Below are 26259 nucleotides of genomic sequence, written 5' to 3' on the forward strand. Positions count from 1 at the left end.
CAAAAATATGGAATTTTGTATTTTTGCCAGAAGAAAGATCACGGATGCGTGATTATTTATTTACTATTTGTTTTTCTTCCCCAGGGGTGATCGTATTGACCCATTGATCCTAGAATATCGAGAGAGGGCTCATTAGAACGGAAATTAAAAGTTCTAGTGCCCTTTTAAATTGACCGAAAAATTGGAGGGTAACTAAGCTCCCTCCCCCATCCCTTTTTTCCCAAAATCGTCCAATCAAAATTTTGAGATATCCATTATGTTTAGCAGGAAGAAAGCTCAATGGGTTAAATATCCCATTGAAATGCATATGAAAGTAGTGTGCTATTAGGGAATATCAACTGTACAAAACCTGTCAGACGACTTTCTGCAACTACATCCATTTCTGGACCAATCAGAGATGTTTCTACGAACGATACTCCATAGATGATGAGATGAATATTGTAGCTATGGAGGCCGGTTATACCTGTAGCGGGTACAAAGGTAAACTTTGTTTATTTTCAATAACGCATAAAAAAAAGTTGAGCTCCAAGTAAGCTCAGAGATCCAGAACCCTGGTAGATTTGTGATCAGCATCTTTAGTGAGTCATGAAATATTATCATCATCTCACCTATTGTTTTGCTTTGTTGGGTGACATATTTTTTATCTGCTAAAGTCAATGATTAGATGAGTCTATTTACATCCAGTTATTTCTATTCTGGCATGCTTTGGCACTTTGATTGCCATATTGGCTTAGAAAAAATTAATTAAAAATTAGCTTCGTTACTTTTCCATCAGTTAAAGCATAAAGTTAAGAATTTACTCCTGTTACATCACCAAAAATTAAACATTTGAAATTTGAGGTCATGCCAGCTTTTCTCTCATGTACAGATACAATTCTGGCTCTTCAACTATGCTAAGAAGGGCCAACTCTTTGAAATGGTGGATTAGAATAATAACATATTAAAGCTACTACCATTTCTCTGAATTGAAAAGCAATCCCAGCAAACAGGCTAGAACAAAGCTAGAAGCTTTACTTTCAAAAGATAGTAAAGTTGGAGTTTTGATTGTCCTCAGGGCCTTTTAGCCACTCAGCAAAATAGTTGCAGAAAAGGCAGAAATACTGCCACTGACCCTTTAGAGTTATAAAAAAAATGAAGTTGTACTGCCTGTAATCAGAAGCCTGTCAATAATATACCATACACAGCACTCTGTAAGGCAATAAAAACAGTACCAAAAATTGCTCTGGTTTGTCAACTTTTCATGTTGACTTTGTTAATAATTGGTTGTGTTTTTTTTTTTGTTGTTCAATTCTCAATGTTTTATTTTTTTTAAACTACGTCACCAAATTCATAGCACTCCTTTCCCTCTTGAATCAGTAACTAAATGACTTCCATGCAGAACCAGCACAGGATTGCCATACCTTTTGAGAAACTAAAAGGAGCCGAAATTGACCAAAAGGATTCAGTTTTTGCTAGTCATTTAAGCTTTAAAAGAATTTAAGGAAAACCTTACTAAAATCTCATGGGAAATTTTAGCAATTAATAGATGGAAGCTTTGAAAAGTAAAAATGTGACATTCTTGTCATTGTATGCTTATATGGCATCTCCTTGGATGTGATTACGTTGGGTAACAGCCAAAAAATCGCCAGAGGTTTTTCAGCTGATTTTGACCCTAATTTTGGTGTTCTGAGTCCGAATATCGCATTCATTTTGCTCTATCAGGTCAACTTTAAGAGATAAAGACATAGGCCTACCTAACGAGCTACATATATGCTAAAATCAGCTCTCAAAGTGAACTAGCTCTCAAAAGGAATACACCTGTTTGAACTTTTGAATTGTTTGAACTTATTCTTTAGCATTCCTTGAATTAATTCAGTGATTACAGAAGTTGTGCAATTGGAGTGTTTGCCAGATAACGTCATAGCAGTGACGGACAATTTGATTTGGATAATTTGAATGCAGAAATTTGGGATGTCCGAGTAAGGTGGAAAAAACTGATAGGCTACCACGTTCCACCGGGCCTCCTCCAATAAGGGTGTCTGCCTCCGCATTACGTGGCCCTGTCCGCTAAAGATAAGTCTATTTTCGATTTATTGGATTTTATTTTTATTTTCATCATGGTACAGCTTCAGAAGGGAGATTTAGCAGTAGCTAAATCTCCCATGGTAAGTTTCAGAAGGGATATCCCCTCTAGCCAGTCCGGATTGTTAACATAACAAACCAAAAAGAGTCTACGCCTAAATGCATTGTTTTTTGCTACGGGTCCCATGACTTTCAGATTGTGGTGGAAGAGAATCTTCTTTCATATAGTGGAAATTATGCTGAAGCTTCGAAAAAAAAACCGCTAAGGGCGTTAATCATGCTTTTCGCAAGCGTGAATCTTCTCCGGGTCTTTACTATCAGTTTATGAAAAAGAAAACTGCGAAAGGGTACTGATTTAACTGCTTTGAGCGAATCAACTGCAATCCGAAAGCAACTTACTTTAGCCCAAGATGAAGGTACAAATCTTAAATTTGGCCTAGCAAAAGAAATAGAAAAAAAAGTTCAGAAAAAAGTGGTTTCTTTGACAGATGTAGAAGGCTCATCGCAACAAGCTACTCTGAACCCTGAACTGATTATTTCGGAAATAAATGACAAAATCACTTTAGAATACAACACAAAGTTTGAGAAAATTGAAAAAACTGTTTTCATCTCTGGATAGCCAGATTCAGTCCTTAGAACTTCGGGTGGCTTGACTTACTTGACTTATGTCCCATCCGTCCTTGAAGGTCGTTTTGGGGTCTCTTCTTTAACCAGTTCATTGATGTGACTCCTGTAGGTACTTCTGTTGTCGGCCAGGCGGCAGAGTTGTGGCAGGTTGTAAGGTGAAAAGTTTTCCTTTCATCTCTTCGGAGGGTGATCTCTGGGTCGAGAGCCCTGTACTCGTCCATCAAAGGTTATCTTCGGGAGACGAGTGCTAGCCATGCGTTGGGTATGTCCAAGCCATTTGAGTTGTTGTAGTTTTATTTTGTCCAGTATTGTAAATTTGACTTTCAGATTATGGAGAAGCTTGGAGTTGGAGATTCTGCTGTGGAAGGTGATACCAGCGATGCGTCGTAGGGATTTGGTTTCAAAGGCAGCTAGGCGGCGTTGATCGTCTGTTTTAAGCGTCCAGGATTCACAGGCATAGATGGCGATCAGAATAATGAGGGAGCAGAAAAGTCTCGTTTTGATAGTTGTTGTTAAGTTCTTATTCCTCCAGATGGGCATCAGAGCTTTAAAACTGGAGTTTGCAAGTGTCAGCCGTCTCTTGATGTCTTTGAGTTGGTTGTTATCATAAGTAAGTGAGCTCCCAAGGTAGGCGAAGCCTTCCGCCCACTCAATGGTACCTTCACCAAGCTGAAAGCTGAGATTTACCTGTGAATCGAATTTGCGTGAACAGCGCATGGCTTTCGTTTTTGAGGTGTTGATTCGTTTTGAGGCGTTCACTCGTCCACCAAAAGGTTGGTGGACGAGTGAACGTTGTTAGCCTGAGATTGTAGATCTTGAAGGGACTCGGCTATTAGGACTGTGTCATCAGCATATGCCAGTTTGTCTATCACCACTCCTCCGACAAGGGCGCCGGGCGGGTTATCTGTGAGTGAAAGGGCTGCACTTAGGAAGAGATTGAACAGCTCCGGTGATATTAGGCAACCTTGAAGTACTCCGGTAGAGGTTTTGAAGCTCTCGGTAAGTCCTTCTCAAGTCATGACGCGGCTACTGAATTTCTTATACATGTCTTTGATCAGCGAGATCAGGCTGGATGGGATGCCAAAGTGAAGAAGGATGTGTCATAGACCTTCTCTCCATATCCGATCAAAAGCTTGTTTAAAGTCTATGAAAAGGTGGTAGATGCTGCGGCCAAGTTCGCTATACTTTTCCATAATCTGCCTAATAGTTAATATCTGATCAATTTTTAATCTTTTTGGTCTAAAGCAGGATTGGTATTTCGGAATTACCATAGAGGAAATCGCTTGTATACGCCCGAGCATGACTCTTGTGAGGATTTTTGATGCATAACTGGTCAGACTTATTGGGCGGTAGTTGTCGCAGACAGCTTTAGAGCCTTTCCTATGCAGGGGGATTATCGTGGCTTCGCACCAGGGTGAGGGGAAGTGACGTTTTTCCCAAGCAGCTGTGGCAATTTTGTGGTAAAGGTCAAGGAGTGGTTTGCAGTTTACTTTCAGTAGTTCGGGCTGGATTCCATCGGGGCCGGCAGCTTTCTTTGTTCTCAAGTCTCTGATAGCTGCTTCTATTTCAGAGTGAAGAGGGGGAGGACTTGGATCTGTAGACGTTATGGGGATAGTGTTGAGAATAGTAGGGTCTGGGTAGATGTCCAGATTCAGTTTTTTTTTAAAATGGTTTTTCCATCGAGAGCGGATTCCGTCTGTGGATTGAATTTGGTTTCCATGTTCGTCGAGAAGGGAGAACGCTTTGATGTTCTTCTTTTTGGCCAATTCCCGCACTCTTCTATACATGTAGTGGGGGTCTCCTTTCTTGAAGGCCGATTCACATTGGTCACACGTTTCTTTAATAAAAGCACGATGAGCACGTCTGATGGATTTCTCAACAGCTCGTTTGAGTTGCTAGTATCGACCCCTACTTTCTTTATCTTGCTTGTTCGTGAGTTGGCACTTTTCGCCGCAGAGTGAGATGATCTCGTCTGTTATCCAAAGGTTTCTGAATGTTTTTTTTTGGGTACCCTGTGTGGAATGAGCGACATCAAATATGATATTTGTGCTGCTAGTCACCAGGTTGTCAATATCTTCCTTAAGACAAGATAGGTGGAGATCTCGACGTGAGCTCCGAAATTTTTTCGGATAGAATGGTGATATATGTCAAACGTGTGTTTTCGTCTTTCAGTAGATCTACTCGAAACTTGGGGGTTTTCTGAGATAACTTTGATGCTGTTTTAAGTCTTGTTTTGAACCTAGACATGACAAGCGAGTGGTCCCTGTCAAAGTCGCCATCAGCTAGCGTGACTGTGTTTAGGACGGACGTTTTCCAACGTCTAGACACGAGGATGTAGTCTATTAAGTTTTTAGTTTTTCCATCCGGTGAGATCCAGGATGTCTTACGGCGAGGTCTGTGCTTGAACAGTGTGTTTGTAATGACTAAATCACTGTCTCTACAGAATTCGATAAGGCGCTCTCCTCTTCTGTTCATTTTTCCATGTCCAAATTTGCCCATTACATCTTCGTGGCCTGTGTGGTTGTTTCCAACGATGTAAACAACCACGGCTGGCTACCATTGAGGAAAAGCTGGATGATTATGAACAGGAGCGTTTACTTGATTCTTTAGTTTTTTTTTAAGTGAAGCAGGACCCCGGAAACTACTACTGTTCTTGAAATATTGAAGAAAATGGGTGTAAATGTCCAGAAAGATCAGTTGTTGTCTGTAAACCGCTTTAGACTTTTGAATGCTTTTCGGAATATCTAGATACCTACGACTGTGGCTCCAGTTATTGTGAAATTTGCAACTTAAGATAAGGTGTAAGCTGTTTTCAGAGCGAAATCAAAGCTGGCGAAATCAGGCGTATTTGTCACCGAATATTTTGCAAAAATGAAAAAAGCAATTTTTGAAGGCGCAAGAGACAGATACGGTGTAAGAAACGTGTAGTCTGATCGTGGCCGTCTTTACAAACGTGAGCAGGGTGATAGCCACCCAACACGAATCCGCTCACTTGTTGACACCCTTTGGTGTCTTAGAAAAAGTTGATTATTTATGTTGTATTGTTATTGTTGGGAAAATATACCGGTCTCCTACTGGGTCTGTTCCCTCTTTCCTTCAGATTCTTGATGAGGTTTTGGAAACAATCCAACTTCATTCATGTGAACTTGTCATTATGGGTAAATTAAACCTTAATTTGTGTGACCGGAGGTCATCCTCGTCCTCGGATTTTCTTTCAACAATGCTCGCTTGTGGAACATTACCTTCTGCATGCATTCCGACTCGCATTACTAAAACTACTGCTTCTTTACTTGATAATATTTTTTCATCGTTGACCTTGGTGCAAAATTTGTGTTGAGGAGTGACATCTTAGACCATTTTTCTGTTTCTTCCATGTAGGATTTTTCCGTTGCGTTGCCAAGGAGGAACCAAGGAGCAGGTTTTTCCACTTCAAAATTCAACGATCAGTGTTTGCATCTTCTGAGATCAGGGTTGGCGGGTTGTTTGTGGAGTATTTCTGAAAATTAGTCTGATTTAGATTCTTTGTTTAATTCTTTTTATGATTCTTTGAAAGAAGTTACCTTGGATACATGTGTTGCGCCCCAGTCGAATCCGGCATCGAAAAGAACAACCCCTTTGAATCCTTGGATGACTCCGGGACTCCTTAAAAGTTGGAGGAAGAAAAATAATCTTTGGAAGGCTTACAGGTCCTCTAAACCATCTTCTCGTGATTCTCGACTTCAACTTTTCAAAGCTTATAGAAGAGTTTATAATTCGCTTTGCCGAAAAGCCAAATCTATATTTTATTACAGAAAATTCTCTGCGTGTGGTAAAGACATTAGGAAGACATGGCAAGCAATCAATTCTGTTATCAGGCCACCTTCTCTGCCTCCTTCTGCCCCTTCAAGTATTGTGATGGAAGGCGAAAATGTAGAGGGTGAGCTAAAAGTTCAAGATGTGTTTACTTCCTATTTTGCTAATATTGGCAAAACTACAGCCTCTTCTGTAAGTCCTTCTTTTTCTTTACCTGACTTTAGATCTTACCTTGGACCGCCTTGTCCTAAATCAATGGCATTGGAACCTACCTCCGAAGCTAAAATAGCCAGAATTGACAATGGTTTGAGGGGTTCTTCATCTTCTGGCCCAGACCATATTCCGAATAAGGTTAAAGTTCATTCTTCCTGTCATCATTTCTGCCCTCACGAGATCTATCAATCTTTCCTTCGAAAACGGTGTTTTCCCAAGTGCTTTAAAGCGTGCTCGCGTTATAAATCTTTTTAAAGGTGGATCTAGGAATGATCCTGCAAATTATCGTCCCATATCCTTTTTATCAGTGTTAAGTAAAATATTTGAAAAAGCTATGCTTTGTCGACTTCTTAATTTTCTTAATTCTAAACACTTTTTTCATGATTTTCAGTTTGGTTTTAGGGCGAAGCACTCAACTGAGCATGCATGCGCAACTCTTTTGAATTATTTACATTCAGTTCTTGACTCTGGTCTGATACCTACTGCTCTTTTTCTCGATTTACGAAAAACATTCAACTCATTAACACGCAAGGTCCTTCTTTGGAAATGGTCCCATATTGGTATAGGAGGGAATGCTTATTCTCGGTTTCTATCATATTTATCTGGTCGAGTTTTCTCGGTTGATCCACAATTTTCTAACCCTTTTGGAATAGAGTTTGGCGTTCCACAAAGATCTGTTATTTGGCCGATACACTTTTTAATCTACGTCAATGACCTTATGAATGCGGTTCAAAATTTAAAACCTACCATTTGCTGTCGTCTTTGTCAACCAGCATCCGTCACTAATTGTGACAGGAGTTCGTCTTACCGGATGCACTTGCTGATGACAGTAATCTTGGCACAGCTAGTAGAACTGAGTCCGATCTTTGCTGAAAGATAAAAGCCGTTTTTGAAAGAGTGATCCAATGATTTGAAGTAAATTATCTTGTCTTAAATGTCGGGAAGTCATTTTTTCTCATTTTCTCCAGAGTTTCAAAGGCTTGCCGTGACTTAAATAAAATACATGTATCAAGACGCTCTCTAAGTAGACCTAAGGATCGTTACGTTCAATTCCTTGGCATCTTGTTTGACGAAAATCTTTCCTTCAAGCATCATATTGACCTGATTAAAATAAAAGTATCCAGGAGTCTTGGAATCCTTAGAAATCTCAAATATTTCCAGGGTCGATTCTTAGAATCTTGTTCTACAGCGTCGTTCAGTCTTATGTTTCATATTGTTCTGTTATTTGGATGTCAACTTTTCCCTCGTCTCTGATACCACTTTCAAAACTCTGTGATAAAGCAAGGACTCTTACTAAGGAAACTAACCGATCTTCACATAAACCCTTGCTTGATTTGAAATCTCTCTATTTTCCTGCTTGTTCTTCTTTCATATTTTTACAGTTGCACGGCCATCTTCCTGCTGCTCTGTGTAATAATATATCTTTTGTTTCTGATCAATCGATTTATCCTCTCCGCACTTCTAGAAATTTACAGATTCTTCATACTCCATCAGTGAGGTCTGACTTCACCCCTCTGACAACTTGCAACAGGATTTGGAACACGCTCCCTGTGTCTGCACGAAGCTGCCACTCGTTTGGTATGTCCAAAAATTATGTTAGAGATTTCCTAGCTAGTAATTGAGTATTTTCTGGTTTCCCTTGGAGTTGATGTCTCTGGATTGAATTGGATATTTATTTGAATTGCTGAATTCATGTGTTCTCCCCTGCCTAGCTTGTCATTCTGGGGATTGTTAAGGTGGGCGACTGGATTTTTTTTTATATATATTTTTTGTATTGGTATTTTTTTCTCCCCTGTTCTTTCCCGGCCATGGGGCCTTATGGGGGATATTTCGTTGATGTAGTATTTTGTTTATGATTTTTATTGTTAAATAAAGAACTCACTCATTCACTCATAAAAAAAAATTATATTTTTCTTGAAGAATATATCGATTACAACATTATGTCATTTCTCTAAAGTAGCTGCATACGTGTATACGTTATTGCAAGGTTATTTAATTGACCCTTAGCCAATAAAATTTATTCTAAATTTCATTGCCTGACATTAACGTCCATTTTTCTATTTCTTTCACTTTATTGATATTGCTTCGGTGCGACGGTCAAGCAGGAATGAACCTGACATTTTCTGCAACATCTGCGGAGATTACACGCTGTCAGTGGACATGAGGAAGATCGCAGGATTTGCAAAGCGCACCTATAAGGCTTATTTTGAATGTTAAGCTGGGTGACCAAGATAAGTCTTGGGCATCGCACACGGTGTGCAAGACAAACGTGGAATATCTCTGGCGGTGGACAAAGGGCGCGAAACCTTCACTGAAGGTTGGGATTCCGATTGTTTGGAGGAAGCCGTTAGATCTTGCATCGGATTGTTACTTCTGTGCCATCAATATCATTGGCATCAACCGGAAGAATCAAAACTGCCTCCAGTATCCCGATGTTCCATCAGCCCGCCTCCCAGTTGTTGACTGCGAAGAAATCCCTGTACTAGCGCTCACAGACCTTCTCGACTCTGGCGACAAGGCTAACAGTGCAAACGAGGGAGGATTTACAGAAGAGGAATATAAAGCACAAGGTGGTCTGTAGCCATTTTCACAATTTGAGCTTGATGATCTGGTTCGGGATCTCAGCTTGTTAAAGACTTCCTCCAAGCTGTTGACCTCCAGACTCGAAGAGAAAAATCTACTTGGTGAGGACGTGCGTATTGCTTTCTTTCATAGAAGGCATGAGGACTATACGGACTACTTCTGGCAGGAGGAAGACCACGTGTACTTTCGAGATGTCACCGGTCTTCTTGGTAAACTCAAAGCTTCTCAATACGTTCCGAGAGATTGGCAGCTCTTCATTAACAGCAACAAGCGCTTTATGAAGAGTGTGCTCCTCCATAACAGGAACCACTTCGCCTCAATCCCTCTTGTGCACTCCACAACTCTCAGAGAAACATGTAAAGCAGTGAAGTACGTGCTTGACCAAATTCAATATGAGCAGCATCAGTGAATCATCTGCGTCGACTTCAAGACCGTGAACTTTCTACTTGGTCAGCAGTCCGGGTTCACGAAGAACCCATGCTTTATATGTATGTGGGACAGTCAAGAAAGATCACAGCACTATGTAAAGAAGGAGTGGCTGGCACCAGAGGAGTTAGTACCTGGGGCGAGAACATCATAAATGAACCTCCAGTTGACTGAGAGAAGATATTGATCCCACCGGTACACATGAAACTTGGATTAATGAAACTGTTCACGCGCGCTCTGGACAAGGATACGAGGTTCTTCAACTACCAGTGCCGAGCCTTTCCTCGACTGACTATTGAGAAGTTGAAGGTCGGCATTTTCGAAGACCCACACATACGACAGCTCATAATGGACACAGAGTTCGAAAAGTCAATGACCACGGTAGAGTACTTCGCGTGGAAATTGCTTATACATGTGCTGAATAAATTCGTTGGGAACATGAAGGCAGCAAACCACGCCATACTCGTCAGCAACAGGATAGAGGCATTCCAAAGACTCGGGTGTTTGATAAGTACAAAGGTATACTTCCTATTCTCACGCAAGGAGAAGTTCCCTGAAAACCTTCGGGCGCTGAGTGACGAGCAGGGAGAAAGGTTCCATCACAGCATGTGCCAAAGGAAGGAGGGGTACCAGGGAAGGTGGAGGCAGTCATGATGGCGGACTACTGCTGGTGCTGAAGAGACAACCCAGCAGCTACTCACACATGGGAATCAAAGAAACGCCGACTTATGCCGTGAACTCTAAAGTTTTGAGTTTGGATACATTTACTGTTCAATCTCCAGGAGTTTCTCAGCTGATGATCCGCAGAAATTTGTTTCTTTTTTATGAGAAATAAATTTGTTTTAAATTTCCGTAGCAAAAATCCTGACTCGATTGAGCAAACCCAAGCTCATTTTCGGGCTCTTAGCGTCAAAATCAGTTTTATTCAGTTGGAAAACCCTGGACGATTAAAAAAAAAAAAAATTACCCAGTGTTATGATTCTCTTAGAAAACTTATAGTACATCAATTTGTATTGATATATGGCATTGTTAATTAGTCTGTTAATCATTGTTTAATAAGTAAACAAACAGTACAAACGAAACGCGATTTTAGTTTAATATTAATTCAAGTACAAAATACAAAAACAAAATTGTAGTCTGGGTTGGATAAGCAGCAATTCAGTTTGAATTAGCTTAGGCTATACTCGTCTGTCTTTTCAAAGATGGAAAAAATACTGCGCTCCTGACTAGCCTAGACCCCACACCCCGAGTGAGCTGAAAACTAAACTGAAACTAGGTTTTTCAAATTCCAGCCTAAAAATTTACCCATTAATGTACAATTGAAATAGCTAACTAAGAGATAAATTTATCTTTAGGATCCGAATTCAATTTGAAATCAAAATATAGGCCTAACATTAATTTCTGTCAGAAGCAGGTTAGAAGTATTTAACAAAGCTTCACCTAGGAAAATATCCAAAAAGTCTAAATTTAGATTTTTTTTTTCTTCTGTAAATACGAGACTTTTTTTGCTGGAAAGTTATTGGCCATGTTTCGATTCTTATCATTCGAAAACTTCGAAAAAACCGTACATTTCTAAGCATGTTTTTTCTATGATGCCACCCCTGTGGAAAGCTGGACCCGAGCAAATCAAAATCGCTGATATTGATTCTATAAAGGTATGCACTCAGAAAATATGTACACGACACAACATGTACTTTTGGAAATAAACAAGATAGCTTCACTTGGCGCCTGGACTATATAAAGCTTAGTGTCATTTTCTAGTGTCGTTTTCTGATGTCAGAGAATTTTATAATGTGAATTTATAATTTTCTAACGTTTACCTTCATTTTGTAATTTCATTTTCTAATTTCAGAGAGCTTTCTAATGTCAATTTCAAATTTTCTAATGTCTAATGTAACTTTCTTATTTCAGAGAATTGTCCGAAGTCAGTTTCTAATTTTCTAATGTTTAATGCCATTTTATAACGTCAAAGATTTTTCTAATGTCAATTTCTAGTTTTATAGTGTCTAATGTCATTTTCTAATGTCAGAGAATTTCATAGTATGAATTTATAATCTTCTAATATCAATGTCATTTTCTAATGTCAGAAAATTTTCTAATGCCAAGTTCTAATTTTCTAACGTTTAATCCAATTCTCTAATGTTAAGAGAATTTTCTAATGTCATTTTTAATTCTCTATTGTCTAATGTAATTGCCCAATGAAATTAAAATTGATCACCACGTCCATTGTTTGACATTTTCTGAGCTCATCCACCCCAACATACCTGAACATCAACATTTTTCAGTGCATTCATTAACTAAGTTCTTATATGTGTATTGGTCAAGAAATTTTGACTATGACATTTTTTGACATTACATGACATTTCTTTGACATTTCTAGTTATGAGTCTTGAACTTTCCATTAACCATTTTTGAGTTAATAAATATTCAACCAACTTCTTGGCTTTAACCTTATACGACATTTCTTTGACATTTCTAGTTATGAGTCTTGAACTTTCCATTGACCATTTTTGAGTTAGTAAACATTCAACCAACTTCTTGGCTTTAAAAGCTTCCTCTTATGGATTTTCAAACTTGTATCTAACAAAAGAATTATTTGTACCGAGTAAATATAAAATTTTCATAAAAAATTTCATGTTACTAAATAAAAGTACAAATAGGGCTAAAATCCTTTTAACAGACAGTGATACCTTTCACAAACATCGATAAAATTTCACAAAAAATACTTGATATTTCGGTCACAAATGCAGTGACCATCATCAGTAGTAAAAGTAAACTAAAATAATTAAAAACAATAGTTTATATACGAAATAATATTATTATTAATAATATTAAGGTTTTATTTAAATACAAACTATTGTTCTTAATTGTTTTAGTTTACTTTTACTACTGATGATGGTCACTGCATTTGTGACCGAAATATCTAGTATTTTTTGTGAAATTTTATCGATGTTTGTGAAAGGTATCACTGTCTATCAAAAGAATTTTATCCCTATTTAAACTTTTATTTATCGTCATGGAAAGGCAGTGTGGTCTCCGAAACTATCTACGTGAAAATGTGATCAGTATGTTGTCAAGTGTCAGTATGTTGGCTGACTGTGGAAAAGTTGTCTCTGTTGAGAAGTGGGTACATTAAGAGGTAAATTAACCCTTGGGTAAATTCAGCCAACATACTGACACAGCTTGAACGGCTGTAAGGGACTGAAAGCTACAATGACCAATTAATTATAGGAGCAGTAGAATTCCCCTTTCTCTGTAGATATTGAAAAATAGGGCTTAATTTTTTTTTGTATTTTAACGGCCTCCAATGAAGATGTTGGTATTTTTTTTATTTTTTTTTTTTTTTTTTTTTATTTATGCTATTATTTTTATTTTTATCAATTATGTGTTTTAACAGATAACCTCGTGCAGTGAATAAAGCTGCTTTAAGAAATATTTGTTCAAAGCTGATTACCACAAACTCTCTCACTCGAGAAGTGGCTCCCCTTAAGGCATATGGCCAAGACACCTACAGGACTTTGAACAGCCGTTTCGACCTCAGGTGGCTGTACGTTGAAATGAGTTGCAAATAATAGGAACAGTAGTAAGAAAATGTACCAGAGGCGGGCACAATCACGCTTCGTTTTTAAATAGAGGTAATTTGATTTAGATTCTAATTAAATCCAAAGAAATTCTTAAAAACTGATGAACTTCTTGAATTTCATTATCCTCTAAGTCAAATTACCTCTATTTAAAAAAGAAGGGCGATTGTACCCACCCCGGGCACATTTTCTTACTACTGCTCCTACTATTTTCAACTCATTTCAACGTACAGCCACCTGAGGTCGACAAGGCTGTTCAAAGTTGTGTAGGTGTCACACTTACACAATTAATCATAACTTAATAGCAAAATTGTGATTAATTTTAGATTGATAGCTTTACTTGGTTCATATTACCTTGTGAAAAATACCAATTAAAGATTTTATGTATTAGTACCGTCAAGAAACGCAGCTAAATGACAGGGTGTTCTTTTGCCTAAAAAATAAAAACCATGAGAAATAGGGTGGCGAAAGTAGAGAGTGTAAAAGTAGAGGGAGGAGGTAAAAAAAAGTATAAGCTATGAAGGGTGTGAATATAATCTTTCATTTTAATCTCAACATATTTCTGTAATAAGAAGAGGATTGTTATCACCTCAGTACCCAGATTGCAGGCTTAATTCATTCCTAAAATTCAAGGAAGTTAGGAGCCCCCCCCCCCCCTCACCGATGTCTTTGGGCACTCGGTTAAAAAAGATGAATCTCCGCCAAAATTTTATTTGGCTAAATAAAGACTGCGAAAATACCGTCAGGAAACATAGCTAAAAAATAGCTGTGTTTTACAGATCAACCTAAAAAATAAAAAAACATCTAAAAATCATTTAAAAAATAGACAAAAATCTTTTCCACTAACCTCACCTCCAGACGAACCACCAACAATTCTATTTTGATCATACGCATTGTTTGTTCTGCCATGTACATTATTGCTACTTTCCCACCACATACAAAGTTCAGATACATTTGTATTTGCTAATGGTATTGCACCAGCCTTACGAAGTGTGGCAACAGTGTCCGCATCTTTTTTGGCCCTCATGTTTTTCCTTTTGACCAAGCCCGCAGTCAAAGCCATACCTTGAATAAGAAAACTATGATAAATGATAATTATGTGAAGCGTATTCAAGTTCAACTTTATTGGACATACGGTTCGATTTCATTAGTCACAGTTCAATAACTACATTTGATTAGCTACTAAAGTAGGTAAGTTTGATTTTATTTGCCCTATTCAAGTTTGATCTTATTAGCCCTACGGTTCAATTTCACTAGTCATATTTTATTAACAACTATTAGTTCGGATGAATTTAATAGTAAAACTTTATTGCAAAAGCAAATTTATAGCAATTTCAAAAAATCACCTGAGACCCTTCAAAAACATTGTCGGATCGACAAAAAAGCTGTACCATTGGGGTCACCAGGGTCGAAAAACCCCTTGAGAATGGGATCAAAAATCTTCAAAAACAAGGAAAATTACTTTTAAAAAGCAATAATTTGTCTTATTTTTTCTTTTTTCTTCCCAAGGGGTAATTGTACTGAATCAGCAGTCGTAGAATATTGGGAAATGGCTCATTTGAAAGGAAATCGCTATATCTATAGCATTTTTGAAGTGACATAAAAGATAATATTAAAATAAAATGTATTTTTTGCAAAAATTGCACCTTCACATACAAGATGAAGTATCTTTTGAAAGCTGCTTCTCTGGGGTATGATATCATACTTGAGTGACTCCGTTACCTCATTCCCTGAAATGTCGCCATTATCTGGTTTTCTGAGATTTTTAGCATTATAAATTTTAAAAAAATGGTTTGACTTTACCATTCAACAAATATCGGAAAATTTTTTATCAAGAAAATATTTGTCAGGAAATCTACCCGGGTTTGTTAAACAGCTTATATACCACAAAATAAATTTTTCCACAAAATAAGTTTTTCAGAGAAAAGTAAAGAAATCCATTAAACAAAAAATGAGCAAAAATAAAATCAAATAATCTACCAAGCGTGAAACTACCGCAAATCAGCATCGATAAATAAATGAAACCCAAAACGAACAGAAATTACAATGATTAACCGAGTCAAACTCAAAACGAGCAAAAATTAACATGAGTAGGGTTCAAAACCCCTATGCCTTCCCAAGGCCAGAAAATAATTTGCACTTTACTGAAAAAAACACAAACGAATGTCCATTGTCAGTTTAATATACATATACTGATATTTAGTAATCAAAATGTTAATATTATTTGACTTATAAAAGTTATAAAAGTAAAAACATTTATATTTTTTCATTAAAGTGCAAATTATGTTCTGGCCTTGGTAAGGCATAGGGGTTTTGAGCCAAACTTATGCTAATTTCTGCTCGTTTTGAGTTTGACTCGGTTAATTATTGTAATTTCTGTTCGTTTTGGGTTTCATTTATTTATCGATGCTGATTAGTGGTAGTTTCACGATTGGTAGATTATTTGATTTCATTTTTGCTCATTTTTGGTTAAATGGAGTTCTTTACTTTTCTTTAAAAACTTATTTTGTGAAAAAAAAAATTTTTTAATTAATTACATCAATCAGGGACAACTCGACCGCGACTTATAGAGACGTAACTCAACTTAAACTTTACTATTTTTTTAAGCAAATTGCAACCTGAGAAGCCACAATTATCCGGACACGGAAATATATTGCTACATGATGTCTAACAATAAATAAAAGTCCAGCAGTGACATCTACTTTCAGAGGTGCTTAGTAATATTTCCCTCCATTTTGTCTTCTATTGTAATTTTCTTTTCAAATTATCTAGATCCTTTTTAATATGATTCTTGTTATCTTTAGAATTACAAATGATAGCAATAAAAAGCAACATAAATCAAATGGCCTTGCTAATTCGTTCTTGCACGGTCCTCTAACGATGTTATATTTGCTCAGAGTGTTTTTAATGGGTCAAGTGATAACAACATGTCGCCCCCTTTGTTAAAAGGTCGTATCTGACATTTTCACACTTCTGATATAATTATGTAAAACAGGTTGCTGGGCCCTGCTTAAAGTGAGGATTAGCAGGGCAACATAGATATGGAGCGAAGCGTATGGGCGACTTATAAGAAGGGGAACTGGCGCTGATGTAAAAAAAAAACATTATCGACATCTATCGTTTGGCGACACTTGGCATTTTTTTAAAGCTTTGTGATCATTTTTCTGTCAGAATTTGAGATCAGACATTTATTACTACCGTAATGTTACCAATTACACTAATTAAATTAGTTAATATTACTTTTACACAGAAAATAATGCCAAGTATCGCCAGATGCTAGATGGCGTTGATATTTTTTTCTTCGACACTAGCGACAGTTCCTACTCTTAGAAGTTACCCATACTCTGATATGGGGGATAAAATTATGATACCCCTTTGGGTATTAAATCAGAGTTGAATGATTCGTGTTTGAATAACTATGAAACAGTTGGTAAAATAAAGTTTCTTACTTCTTCGAAAGCTTAGGAATAATCGATTACTTGTCAATCACTTTGCTCTAGGACCGTGTGTCAACTTAAGTAAATCAATAAGATAACGAAATAAAACAACAAATAAATTCAGATTCAGTCAATTAAATTTTCAACAATTTAATTAATCGATTAATAGAACAGGAAAAATAAACTTTGGTAAGGGTTAAAATCAGGGACTTTACAACTTTACTTTAACTTGACTCCGTTGTCGGTTCATCCAAAATTAGTTTTCATAAATAAATGCCTGTTCTCGTGCTGTCCTTCAGGTTAATTCCGTTTTTGCTGCAATTTCATGTGTCACGACCATTCAAAGCTGCGTTGAAACAGGTCAAGTAGGCCGTCGCAAATGTATCTATTAAAAGATAGCTTTCTATTGAATTCCGTTTTTAGTTCTTATATTTGCTCTTTCCAAAAAATACAGAATTATTTATTGGCGATTCATCTTTTACCGGCTATTAATTAAAAAAAACCTGGGGGGGCCCGGGGGGGGGTGTCAACCCTAGAGTTTTAATATCTGACGGTTGAACTATTTTTAAGTAAATTGTCACCTGAAATTTTTATTGCATGGGTTTATCCATCCGATACACCCAAAGGCGTAGAGGCCGGGAGGGGCTAGTTGCCCTCTGATCTTTTTTCACTCTGAGAAAATGAACTACAACTTTTAATTTCCATTCAAATGAACCCTCTCTGAAGTCTCTGAGGCTTGGGGGGCCAGTTGCCCTCTGATCACTTTTGACTCTTAAAAATGGCACTAGTACTCTCAATTTCCAATCGAATGAGCCCCCTTTGAAGTTTATATGACGACCCCTTCTATATGAAATGCCTTTAGGAAAAAAAATGGAGTGGGGGGGGGGCTAGCTACCCCCCGATCACTTTAACTCTTAAAAAGTGAATTACAACTTTCAATTTCCAATCAAATGAACCCTCTAGGAATTTTATACGAGCGTCCTTTCCATAACAACCATATATGCCCCCAGAGCATAACTTACAACGCCTACCCCCAGGCCCTGGGGGGCTGTGTCAACACCGGAGTTTTTTGTTATCAGAACTTAGAACTATTTTTAATAAAATGCCTATCCCAAAATTTTTATCTGATGCATTTAGGGCGTGGAGGAGGGGGGGGCTAGTTGCCCTCCGATCTCTTTTGGATCATAAAAACGGACCAATAGCTTTCAATTTCAAATCAAACGAGTCTTATTAGAGGTTTATACGATCACCTCTATCATAAGAACTATATATGCCCCTGTAGAATTAATCATAAGGCCTGCCTCCAGGCCCTGGCGGGTTCCGTCTACACAGGAATTTTTCTTATCTGACCTTTGAACTATTTTTAATGAAATGGCTATTATAAAAATTTTATCAGACGGGCTTGGGGAAAACTGGTATGTGGGGGGGGGGCAAGTAGCCCTCGAATATCTTTTGACTCTTAAAAATTAAACTAGAACTTTCAATTTCCAATCAAATGAGCCCTCTCTGAAGTTTATACGAGCAACCCTTTCATAAGAACCATTTACGCCCCCAGGACAACACATACAACGCCTATCCCGCGGGCTCTGGGGAGTGTTTTTATTATCTAATTTTTGAACAACTTCCAAAACACTGGCTATCTCAAAATTTTTAGGGGACGGATCTGGGCAAAAACAGCGGGGGGGGGGGATAGTTTAACTGTCTAGACTCTTAAAAAGTAAACTAGAACTTTTAATTTCCAATCAAATTAGCCCTCTATGAAGTTTATACCAACATCTCATTCATAAGAACCATATATGCCCCTAGAACATTACTTAGAACGCCTTCCCTGTGCCCTGGGGGGTTCTATTGACACCAGATTTTTTCTTATCCGACCTTTGAACTATTTTTAACAAGATATCTATCGCAAAATTTTCATCATATGGGTTGGGGGATAGCTGCCCTCGCATCTCTTTTGACTATTAAAGGGTGAGCTCGAACTTTCAATATCCAATCAAATGAGCCCTCTCTGAAGTTTATACGAGCATCCCTTTCATATAAACAATATGTGCCCCAGGGCATAACTTACAACGTCTGCGCCCAGGCCCTGGGGGGTTGTGACGACACCGGAGTTTTTGTTATCTGAGTTTTGGGAAATTTTTAACTTAATGCCTATCTGAAAATTTTTAATGGATGCATTTGGGGAAAAATGGGCATGGGAGGGGGCTAGTTGCCCTCCAAACTCTTTTGACTCGAAACAACTTAACTAGAACTTTCAATTTTCAACCAAATGAGCCATCTCTGAATTTTTTACGAGCATCCCTTCAATAAGAACCATATATTCCCGTAAGGCATAACTTACAACACCTGCCCTCGGGCCCTGGGGGGCTGTATTGACCCCTGAGTTTTCGTTATATGGTCTTTGAACCATATTGAAAAAAAGCTATCTCAAAGTTCTTATCGGGTGGTTTTGAGGAAAAAGGGCGTGGAGGGGGGGCTAGGTGCACTCCAATCTCTTTTGACTCTTAAAAAGTGAACTAGAACTTTCAGTTTCCAATCAAATGATCCCTCTTTGAAGTTCATACGAGCATCCCTTCCATAAGACCCATAAATGCCCCCAGGGCATAACTTACAACGCCTGCCCTCGGGCCCTGATGGGTTGGGTCAACACTGGAATATTTGTTATATGATCTAAGAACTATATTTAACAAAATAGCTATCTTAAAATTTTTATCGGATGCATTTGGGAAAAAAGGGTGTGGGCGGGGGGTTGGTTAAGCTCCAATATATTTTGACGCTTAAAAATTGAACTAGAACTTTCAATTTCCATTGAAACGAGCCCACTCTGAAATTTATCCTAACATTTCTTCCATTAAAACCATATATGCCCCCAGGGCTTAATTGATAAACCTTGCCCCCGAAGACCGTGGGGGGAGTGTCCTGCTCAAACATATAATTTCCAGAATTTTCAACCACGTTGAACAAAATGGTTATACCAAAATTTTGATTGGATGTGTGTGGGGAAAAGGTGAGCGTGGAAGGGGTATCAGTTGCCTTAGAATCACTTTCGAGTATTAAAAAGGGAACTAGCAATTTAAATTTCCAATTGAAAGAACCCTTTCAGAAGTTTCTATGACAACGTTGTCTATGGAAAACCTTGTATGCCCCATGGGCATAACTTACAACGCTTGCCCTGAGGGCTGTGGGAGAGTTGTCCTCTTCAAAGATCTAATAAAGAACTTAAAACTACGTTTAATAAAATGGCTGTCTCAAAATTTTGATTGGATGTGTTTGGGGAAACGGTGGGCGTGAGAGGGGGGTTAGTTGCTCTCCAATCACTCTCTAATATTAAAAAAGGAATAGCCCTTTGAATTTTCAATCGAATGAGCCTTTTTTGAAGTTTCTAAAACAACGCCTTCTATAAAAAACCTTATATGCCCCCAAGGTATAACTTAAAACCCTTGCTTTGAGGGTTGTGGGGGAGTGCCCCCAGGGCATAACTTAAAACCCTTGCCCAGAGGGTTGTGGGGGAGTGTCCTCCTCAAAAACATATTTTCTATCTGGAAATCTACTACGCTGAACACAATGGCTATCTCAAAATTTTGATTGGATGTATTTGGGAGAATGATGGGCGTGGGTTGCCCTCCAATCACTTTCAACTATTAAAAAGGGCACTAGCCCTTTGAATTCCCAATCGAATGAGCCTTTTTTAAAGTTTCTACGACAACGCCTTCTATAAAAACCTTATATCCCCCCAGGGTATAACTTAAAACCCTTGCCCTGATGGTTGTGGGGGAGTGTCCTCCTCAAAAGTATATTTTCTATCTGGAAATCAACTACGCTGAACAAAATAGCTTTCTATAAATTTTGATTGGATGTGTTTGGGGGAATGAAAGGCACGGGGGGGGGCTAGTTGCGCTTCAATCACTTTCGACTATTACAAAGGGTACTAGCCCTTCGAATTTCCAATCGAATGAGCCTGTTTTGAAGTTTCTGCGCACCACCTTCTATAAAAACCTTATATGCCCCCAGGGCATAACTTAAAACCCTTGTTCTGAGGGTTGTGGGGGAGTATCCTCCTCAAAAACATATTTTCTATCTGGAAATCAATTATGTTGAATAAAATGGCTATCTCAAAATTTTGATTGAATGTGTTTAGGGAAATGGTGGGCGTGGGGGGGGGCTAGTTGCCCTCCAATCACTTTCGACAAGTAAAAAGGGCACTAGCCCTTTGAATTTCCAATTGAATGAGCCTGTTTTTAAGTTTCTACGACAACGCCTTCTATAAAGATCTTATATACCCCCAGGGCAAAACTTTAAAACCTTTACCCTGAGGGTTGTGGGGGAGTGTCCTCCTCAAAAACATATTTTCTATCTGGAAATTAACCACGCTGAACAAAATGGCTATCTCAAAATTTTGATTGGATGTGTTTGGGGGAATGATGGGCGTGGGGGGCGGCTAGTTGCCCTCCAATCACTTTCGATTATTAAAAAGGGCACTAGAACTCTCGATTTCCAATCGAATGAGCCCTCTTTTAAGTTTCTACGACGACCCCTCCCATATGAAATGCCTCTGGGAAAAAATAAATAAATAATAAAACATTGGAGCCGTATGGCCTTTACTATAGGCAACGCTGTAGCGTTGCCTCTGATAGAAATGTGTTCTATATTGATTACTTTAGCCCGAGAGCTGTGGAATGAAATCAAACAAGTATATGAAATAAAAAATAAAATAAATTAAAATTAAAATGACAAAAAATTAAACCTAACAATATTTTCAATAATTTCTTTCATCAACTTTTGCCAAAGGAAAACAAAGATGCAAAAAATAAACTTGTGGCTCTGATGGCTGCAGTCTATGGCTTTAGGCTGTTTTAGGTTTTGTTTTTATCCTAGGATTAGATAGCGCGTTTTCATGCAAAAATGGCTGTTTTTGACATTTTCCGTCAGATTCCGTCTTTGTTTACTGCAAGTTCAAGGATCATGACGGTCGGGTTTTGAAACAAATGGCTACATTCCAACACTTTAACCAAGCTGTTGAAAAAGCAGTGATGAAAAAGTGGTTTCTCCTCAATTCTGTTTCTAGTTAACCAGGAAACAAAGCTGCGTATTCACATAAAATGGCTGTTTTTTATGTTTTCGGCCAGATTCCGTCTTTGTTTACTGCAAGTTCAAAAATAATGACGGTTGGGTGCTGCAACAAATGGCTACATTCCAACAATTTAACCAAGCTGTTGAAAACGCAGCTATGAAAAAAGTGCTTTCTCTTCAATTCTGTTTCTAGTTAACCTAGAAAAAAAGCTGCGTTTTCACATAAAAATGGCTGTTTTTGTGTTTTCCATCAGGTTTCGTCGTTTTTGTAGCAAGTTCATGCATCATGACCCTTGGTTGCCGCAACTAATGGCTGTGTTGCAACATATCAACAAAGCCCATTTGTATTTTAACGGATAAACGATTAATTTGATGCGAACAGTTTCACGTTTTTGAATCTGCTGTGCGTGGAACGTTTTGGTCTCTGTAAACCCAGGATTACTTTTGAGAGTAAAGGTGTGGTCATCATTTACTGGAAGAAACTGACCTCAGATAAAACTGTTGTTTTTTTTTGTACAAAAAGCAAACAAACCTTCGACAAACTAAATTATGTTTTTCTCCGCAGTGTTTGTTCATTTATTACAATCCTGAAAAACAACTATAAAAACGCTCCAGCAATTCAGAACATCAGCGTCAAATTTCAAGTCAACGATGTCTAAATCTTGCGAGCTTCCTTTGGCATTTATGGCAAGACATTCAAAACAGAAAGCCATACACAACATAATGAAGAACTCTTAAAAGTTTAAAAGTTTTTTTAAAAAGACAAAATTTATGTGAAAATTCCATTTAGAAATTATTTATAATATTAAAATTTATGTCAAAAATTTATTTTCTTGAAAAAATAAAAAAATAAAAAAACACTTAACGCCAGTGGGAACGGAATTTTTTCGGTATTCTTTATTTGGCATGAATTATTGCAGATGAATCATAATTTGATCCTTGTTTAAAACAGCTGTCAAACAGGTAGCAGAAAAAAACGTAGGGTACAAATCAAGGCTGTATCGAGGGTGGTTATAGGTTTGACCCCCTCCCCCCAAATGTTTGTCCGACTAGTAAAAACGTAACAAATATGAACATAAACAAATTTTTGATAAATTAAAAAAAACTTTAAGACCCCCCCCCCGAAGAAAACTCCTTTCGCACCCCCCCCCCCCCCCAAAAAATCCTGGATACGACCCTGGGTATAACAACTACAACTTTTGATGGTGGAGAAAGATGATTTATGTAGATAAGAGACCCTAACTTGGTAACAAAAACACATTGCTTTATTTAACTAGCAATTTGGTAACAACCAAACCGTCTTTTGTTCCCTTCAAGACGTTCCCAGCTCTTCATAGCTTCACAAAGTGAAGAAATGTGACGAAGATTTACTACTCAAGGCGTGTCACAATTCTTACTCCTTTCGTCGAAAAATAAACAAAATTTCCACTCATTCATTTATATTTTTCTCCACACTGTTTGTTCATTTATTACAATCCTGAGACACAGCAATAAAAACCCGCCAACAATTCGAAGCAAAATCCCCATCCTTCAAGTCGACAATGTCTAAGTCTTACGAGCTTTTAGACAAAGTTTACAATCCCAAAGTTCCTAGAGAATATTATACCTAATTCTATAATATAAAGGGGTTCTTTAAAGGACATCGTTTAGAAATGGTCCCATATTTGTCTCAATTCTGGAGATAAATTTCACCAAGAAAATCAAAACAGGGCAAGGTTATTTGTCTCAAGTTTCCAGAGAGAGGAAAGTTTCCTGTAGTGATTCTGGATAAGAACTAGCGCTGTCAGAAGAAACAATGGGTACAATTTTGCAGACAAGGGCGCCAAATTACCAAAAAGCAGACTTCTCCGATCAGCAAATACATTTTCATTCTGTTTATATCATTCCGATTCAAGCTTGCAGTTATTGATCGGCAAAGAGAGTGAGAGAGAACCACGAAATTTGACTGGTCGCATTTAAAACAGTAAGCTGTAAAAAAAAATGTACTAAACTTGCGCAGAAGAGAGCTTGAGCGAAGAGCCGTATCGGTAACAGCCGGCTTGTAGGTCTTAAACTGCGGGGAATAGGTAGTTCGAGTACTTGCACTTTCCCCAAGACAATCAAAGTGGTAAAATATGAAGACGAAAAAACCCAATATGGTCGGCCCCCTATTGGGCCGACCTTCTTTTCGTTTGGCCCTTGATCGGTTGCCAAAAATGAGGATCTTTGGCAGCCTGTCATCATTCATCCGCAAAACTTGTCCTAACCATCACAGCCTTTCGCTGGTTGTAGGCCTAGAAAGTGGCATACCACATCTTCTTCTTATTTAGAATAAGAAGCTCCTTTTATAGCTCCTTAGAAGCTCCTTATTTAGAATAAGAAGCTCCTACGGGCTCCTTTTCGCTTCCAACTGCACATTTTCACACTCATAATATATTTCACCAAATATATAATACAACATTTAAATACAATTCAAGGCATAATACAGAATTGGATTGACTTAAATACTTTCTAAGACCACACTGGCTATACATGACGTATGAAGCTAAGAGAGGAAAAGAAATAATAAATGATAAATAAAACCAAAAAAGGGTGAGAAAACGAGCATTTTGTCAGCCAGTGGTAAAATATGAAGACGAAAAACCAGCAAATATTTCGACAAGGACCTCCGCCAAGTCGTCCTCAGTGCTAAAAAAACATAGAAAAAAACGAAAAAAAAGCAACAAGAATCTAACCTTTTAGAGTTCACTGGACAAGATCCGAACCAACACTGAATGAAAGACCAAAGCCAAAACCAATGAAAAAAAGGATTTTACCGAAGAGATTGTGCAAGGATTTTTTGCCTAGCAATACTTTTTGCTCTTCTGCCATTTTGGTTTTCATTAGATATGTTAATAGGTTTTCTTAAATTTGATTGGGTGCCAATATCAAAAGAGTCTTTTAGTATTAAACTGTTATAAATTGGGCTTAAGGAAATTTCTCCGATGTCCTTATTTACAGTCAAATTTCCGTTTATATATATTTTTTTTTATCTCAATTACCTCTTTGAAAGATTGTGATAGGCCATCTACAGTAGATATTAAAGTTTCCTCCACAATAAGAACAAAATGTGTAGGATTTTCGAAAATCCTGCTGGGCCAATGCGGAATCAAAGTTGTCATTTTTATGTTTCAATCTCAGGGACTTATCTATTGAAGTTTTGTGGTCATGCAAACGTTCACCTAGTTGTTGATGGGTCCTACCGATGTAAAATTTCCCACATGAACAGGGTACTCTGCGGGCACCACTACCCAGTACTCGGTCAGTTTTATCTCTTCCTGAGTTGAAAAAATGTTCAACCTTTTGTTCACTTTTGAAAAAAAAGAGAGATTGTGTTTATCTAATATTTTTCCAAGTTTATCACTAAGTTTTGAAATGCATGGTAGAGTGGTGAAAGTTTTTTTCTCAATTGCCGGAATGACTGAATCAAGGGGGACGGGCTCTCTATTTTCTTGTTTTATATTTTTTTAATCGTCTATCTATGATATTTTCAATAAGGTTTATTGGAAAACAATTGCAGAAATAGAATATATTTCGTATAATTTTATTCACAATTTAGATGATTAAGTGAACAGATTTTTAAAACTCTGTCGACTAAAGAGATTATTACCCCTCTTTTAACAGAAGGAGGGTGATTTGACGAGAAGTGTAGATACCGATCATTATGGGTCGGCTTTCTGTATATAGATTAAATAAAAAAAACAAGTTTTTTTAACTGAAAGTAAGGAGCGACATTAAAACTTAAAACGAACAGAAATTTTTCCGTATACGAAAGGGGCTTTCCCCTCCTCAACGCCTCGCTCTTTACGCTAAAGTTTGACTCTGTCTCACAACTTTAATTTTTTAAACAATAAAAACTTTAGCGTAAAGAGCGAGGCGTTGTGGAAGGGACAGGCCATTTAATATATAGAATAATTTATGTTTGTTTTAAGTTGTAATGGTATTCCTTACTTTCAGCTAAAAAAACTTGTTTTTTTTTTATTTATTTTGCGATCATTTTTGAATTAATGAAGTTTTTGATCTTGGCTCACATTAAATGAATAAATAAAAAAAAAATTTCATATTAATTTACTTTTATTTGGTTAAATGGCTTTCTCGAAACTTGTTTAATTTTATTTACGAACGTTTTTATTAGTAATAAATATGCGTAACTTACGAAATAACTTACGTAACGAACTTCTATATTCATATATTTTTAATACGTATATTAGGGGTTCGCCCCCTAGTCAATACCTTGCTCTTTAAGCGAAAGTTCGAATTTTGTTCCAATTCTTTAAAAATGACCGCTTAATCACAAAGGCCGTTAATTAGAATAAATAGCTCTTATGAAAGTACTAAAAAATCTCTGGCTTAAAGAGTGAGGTATTGACTAGGGGGTGAACCCAATCATATATGTAATATTTTCTGTTTGTTTAAAGTTTTGTTGTTGCTGCTGTTGCAGTTGAAAAACT

At 37.5% G+C, this 26259-nt stretch overlaps 1 protein-coding gene across 2 annotated transcripts in view; it reads right to left on the reverse strand.

Annotated features, from left to right (window-relative positions):
* The window catches only part of LOC148941226 (fatty-acid amide hydrolase 2), a 322168-nt gene that overhangs the window by 216523 nt on the left and 79386 nt on the right, over positions 1 to 26259 (reverse strand). For both annotated transcript variants that reach the window (XM_089104464.1, XM_089104463.1), the window contains exon 3: positions 14131 to 14348. In XM_089104464.1, coding sequence (XP_088960590.1) covers positions 14131 to 14348 — 218 coding nt within the window. The remainder of the gene's footprint in view (positions 1 to 14130; positions 14349 to 26259) is intronic.

The sequence above is a fragment of the Artemia sp. Qi Xiang Cuo genome, chromosome 18 (genome assembly GCF_049724085.1).
Source record: "Artemia sp. Qi Xiang Cuo chromosome 18, ASM4972408v1, whole genome shotgun sequence".
Taxonomy (NCBI): domain Eukaryota; kingdom Metazoa; phylum Arthropoda; class Branchiopoda; order Anostraca; family Artemiidae; genus Artemia; species Artemia sp. Qi Xiang Cuo.